The sequence below is a fragment of the Argentina silus genome (genome assembly GCF_951799395.1).
Source record: "Argentina silus genome assembly, chromosome: 9".
NCBI classification, from domain to species: domain Eukaryota; kingdom Metazoa; phylum Chordata; class Actinopteri; order Argentiniformes; family Argentinidae; genus Argentina; species Argentina silus.
Genome location: NC_139663.1, coordinates 4,191,107 through 4,196,106, shown reverse-complemented (window position 1 = coordinate 4,196,106; position 5,000 = coordinate 4,191,107). Strand labels below are relative to the sequence as shown.

Sequence of the window (5,000 nt, the reverse complement as noted above, 5' to 3'; positions counted from 1 at the left end):
TGTCGTGAACGGGGAGCAGAGAGCACGCTTTGATAGAAATGTAAAGAGGGAACAGACCCCGATGTCTCCCCCCAACCGCTGGGCCCGGGAGTGTGGCTAGAGAGATGTCAGGGAAGAGACGGGGGAAGTGGTGTTTTGATTAGGCCTGATAGGGCCCACATGTGTCCCGCCCTTCCCATGTGGAGAGGTCTTTGTGTTTTCACCCACCCCTCGATTCCGGGACTTTTTTTTTTAATTCAGTCCCATATTTCATAGATGGCCTTGGGACTCCCTCATGTTCATAGACGGGGGTGTGTGTGTGTGTGTGTGTGGGGGGGGGGGGGGGTGGGTTCTTACAATGAGAAGCCCTCTGTCATTCTAACTTGAATCGCGGGCTCGTTCAGGAGCGCTACACTGCAGCTCAGGTTCTCTCCTTGTTTGTTTTCTCTCTCCTCGCGGCGCGGCGATTAGTGTCACTGAGAGAGGAGGGAGGCGACGGGGCTCCCTCTTTAGAGACGTCAGGGGCGCTAGGCTACACCAACCCTTTCCTTATTGTCCGCAGCCGGCATGTCACGCTCCTCTGAGGGTTGGCACGGCGACAGGCGGCCATAAAAACGACAACAGTAATTTGGGGGGACAAGGCGGGCTGCGTGTTCCATGGAGACTCCATTGAGCCTGTTTAGTCCGTATGGCGCAGTGTGGAGGCTCTGTAACTCTAGTACGGTGCACACACACACACACACACACACACACACACACACACAGGGCTTTCAGCAGGGTAGGTCTGGGAGTTTCACTCCTAAAGATCTCTAAGTATGACCTTTGTATTACTATGACACCAAGGTTAAGTACCATGTCTCTACATTATATATTACAAGACATAGTTAGGGTTAGGAATAGGATAGTGTTTTTCCTGAGTATGCTCTTTGTTCTTGATCATAAGATGCATAGAGCAGTCTCTTCTGCACAGGGGCTTGGTGAAACTCAAGGCTAGCCACAGTTGTCAGTAACCAAGGTCAGAATATCTCTCTCTCCCCCTCTCTCTCTCTCTCCCCCCCCTCTCTCTCTCTCTCTTCCTCCCTCTCCCTCTCTCTCTTTCTCTCTCTCTCTCACTCACACACACACACCAATTCAACACCTAATTTTTTAGCCGTCCCTCACACATCAGTGTCAGGGGAGCTTCTCTGTCTAACGTTCCAACAATGTTGTTGTGAAATTGGCTTCCCCATGGTAACAGTGTTGCAGTGTTTCAGTTACACAGACACAGTGTTATAGGGGGTAATTCAACCCCTTTCTGAGGGCAGAAGTCACATTTATCTGGTACACAACAATAACAAGTCCTCCTTTCGCAAGACAAGTCCTGCTTTGTCCAATGTGTCAAAGGTAGTCTAGGATGATGCAGGACAGAGTCTCTTCCCCCCCCCCCCCCCCTTCCAATTTCAGGTGACTGTCTGTCAGTCACTCAGTCATCACTGTCCACTCCAGGCTTCTATTCTGGGACAAGCTCCCATCATCTCCTCTCATTATCTTCTCACATCTACTCTCTAGCTCTGTCTCAGGCTTCTAAAAAGGGTTTGGTGGAAGATGTTAGCGTGTCCCACAGGTCGTTTCTTGCTTATAGTATCTCTGTCACTTTGACCCCTGTAGCCTGCAGTGAGGAGGAATGTGTTCAATCAAACTCTGCGTTCTGTGTTCTCTCCACAGAGTGCCCAGGGCCTTCAGAGCAACAAGGACTCTCGCGTCATCTGGGTCAAAGACTCCGACCACATACTGACCACTGCCTTCGATCAGGTGAGGAAATTACTACACATATTTCGTGTGTGTGTGTGTGTGTATGTTTGTTTATTAAAGTAATTGTATTGTTGTGTGTGCAGATGCGTATGCGGGAAGTGAAGCTGTGGGACAGCAGGAAGCTGGGCTCCTCTCTGGGCTCTGTGTCCCTGGGCACCTCTAGCGGGTGAGTACCGTGAGTGTGTGTGTGTGTGTGTGTGGGTGTGGGTGTGGGTGTGGGTGTGGGTGAGCGCCTGAGTGTAGAGCACAGGCTCTTCCCCTTTATGGATGTGTGCTTTATGTGTGTGTGTGTGTGTGTGTGTGTGTGTGTGTGTGTGTGTGTGTGTGTGTGTGTGTGCCATGTTTAACATGTATGTGTGTAGCGTTTGTGTGTAGCATGTGAAAAGTGCCTGTACATGTTCTGAGCTGACCGTGGCTCCAGAATGCGGACCCCCCAGAGTTCTGATGGTGCTTCTACATTCTTGCCATTTCCTGGGTCTATGTCACACAGAAGGTCCCTTCTTCCCCTGGCTGACCTCTGTGTGCCTGTGTGTCTGTGTGCCTGTGTGTCTGTGTGCCTGTGTGTCTGTGTGTCTGTGTCTCTGTGTGTGTGTGTATGTGTGTGTGTGTGTGTCTCTGTGTGTGTATGTGTGTGTGTGAGTGATCGGGGTGAGGGGTCACGGGTCACGGGTGTTACATGCCACAGCAGCACATAACCATACAACCCTGCTTCCCCGCTCACTCCCCTGACCTCCCCAATCCCCCCTCTCCCTCTGTTTATTTTTCCAAACGCGGCTGAGGAGGACAGGAGAATAGAGGGGAGCGTGGCCATCACTGGCCGGGCTCCAGAGCGGCTTGGTAGTTTACAGTAAGGCAGAGAGGGAGCGGTCAGGAAGAGAGGGAGAGAGGGGGAGAGATGGAGGAAGGGGGATGGATATGTTTGTGCTGCTGTATTGTGGCAATGCTATGGCAGCAGGGGTAGTGGTTCTTCTCCTCAGGACAGGAGTTTGGCACCTTCCTGAGGCTCGACCACTGTATCCACTCAGTGTGTGTTGAAGAGGCTTATTTGGGAGGTGTGTGGGTCCCAACTTTTACAGGGATGGTTCTAGTCCTCGTTTGAGACAGTTCTTTTACCCCCCCCCCCTGCCATTCCTGCTCAGCCACTCATCTCCATTTCCTCCATTTCCGCTTCAATTTAAATAAGATAGATAGCAGTCTGCCTGTATTCATCTGGAATCCATTGCCTTGTTTTCTTTACAAAACACATCTTGATCCTGGTCGAGACAGTATAAAAACGTCATACAAACAGCAAGGAATGAGCAGAAACAGAATCATTAGTTGAGAGCTTGTTACAAGGTTTGTCTCCTGGTGTCTCCAAGAGGAATGTTGAAGTTTACCCAGTGTCTTTAACTACTGTGTGGGTGTGAAGAATCTGTCGTGTGTGTGTGTGTGTGTGTGTGTGTGTGTGTGTGTGTGTGTGTGTGTGTGTGTGTGAACTTTAGAGAGCTGTCCTGCCTTGCTCATCTGGTGACAAGCTGCTCCACATTCCTTCTGTCTGGTGTCTCTGTGTCCACACATTCTCACTGTCAGACACACCATCAGCAGAACGCCATTTTATTTTATTATCTTCTGTCTGTGCTACTTCAGTGGAAAGAGAGACAGTGTCTGTGTGTCTGTGTCCTTCATCTTTGAATACCCGATGGCAGGGCGATCTTATTTTGGTGTTTGTCATTTTCAAAGTCAGATATTTCAAATGGACATCATTGTAATGTTGACACTTGACCTGTACATAGGTCAACTACTTGCTATCATCTGGAAATCCCTTGGAAATTCCCCCTCTATCATTGATCCAATATGCCAATTTATAGGCTGTTTGGACTAGTTCAGAATGATTCAGAGTGATTGGTCTGAATGACTCTCATGTGAGGATCAGGTGTCTCTCTGAGTGTCCGATCACTCACACGGTCACTTCCTCTCCAGATGCTGCCTCCGATATAAAACAGATAGGCAATCAGTGTTCCTTACCCCTCCTCCCCCCTCTCCCCCCATCTGTAGCCCCACTTCAGGCCTCTCTTTCTACTCTGCTCTCTGTCTAAGCTGCTAGTTCAGCCCCAAGCTCAATTTCTCTGTAATCTCCACTCTGGGTGCCATCCAGAACAAACTAGAATCAGGAGGTTAAATTGAGGGTAAAATGTAATCACAACTTCCCCCGTTAACTCAATCATCTGAGAGGTCTACATTTTATTTTGATAAATAGCCCTAGATTAATTCTGTAATTAGCAAACAGACATAATGTGCTTGGTTAATGTGGTGCTATGAAACTGTGGTGCAAAAAAAAAAAATTAATGTAAAAAATGCTAGGAATATGGTGCTATGTTTCTGCTCAAAGTGCATCAGAGAGTAGGTTGAATAATTCATTGTTTATTCATTGTTATTATTTGTTTATAGATCCTTAATAACACAACTGGAGGTATGGGCCTTTGTATTTGAACTTTGCTGCTGTGTTGTGATTGACTTTCGGCCATTCCATATGTCCTTGGCCTATGCTATGCTAGGTTGCTAGCTAGATGAGCAGAGAACTCCAGTGGAAGTGTGTCTGTCCTCATGGTCTTCATGCCTGTCTAGATTAGCCTAGCCTGATCCTGAACACTGCCCTCTCTCTCTCATTTGTTCTCATGGTGGCTTTACTATGGCTAATTACCTAGCATGACAAGACTGCAAGGCATAGATCTGGTTTCTGGTTTGCATGATGGATGCAATCACACGATTGTGTGAAAGTGATCCTGGAAACTGGAGTCAAAGATCGTTAGCAGTGCAGTAATTCTGTGTCCTGTTGGGCCTGAGGTTGAGATAAAGACTTGTACTGATTTGTATTTTTAAGAGACTGTTTTTAATTTGATGTACTGTGCTCAATGAGAGTATAATCCTAGCCTCGGGCTGGCTTGTATCAGGTTCTCTGTACCATGTCTCTGTTCGGTAGGACTATTTTCTTTGGAGCGGTATGGTGCAAAATGCATTGAGCGTTCTCCAGTAAAACTGGCTTGTGTGGAATAAAATTTGGAAAAGGCATGATGGAGGGTTATGTTTATTTTTCTTGCTGGTTGAAACTGAGCCTCAAGACACTGGGGTTTGTGGGTGAGGAGTAGAGGGTGTTTTTTTTAACTGTGAGAAGGCAGCTATTATGCCCAATTTCCATTCAAGCAGATTTCTATCATTGGCTGGCTGGCTAACAGTGAATATGGTGCTCTCTC

General features: G+C 47.7%; 1 protein-coding gene across 1 annotated transcript in view; it reads left to right on the top strand.

Moving 5' to 3' along the window:
* coro7 (coronin 7) overlaps positions 1–5,000 on the top strand; it is a 104,303-nt gene that overhangs the window by 29,849 nt on the left and 69,454 nt on the right. The window contains exons 8-9 of the mRNA XM_083677960.1: positions 1,684–1,770; positions 1,854–1,936. Coding sequence (XP_083534086.1) covers positions 1,684–1,770; positions 1,854–1,936 — 170 coding nt within the window. The remainder of the gene's footprint in view (positions 1–1,683; positions 1,771–1,853; positions 1,937–5,000) is intronic.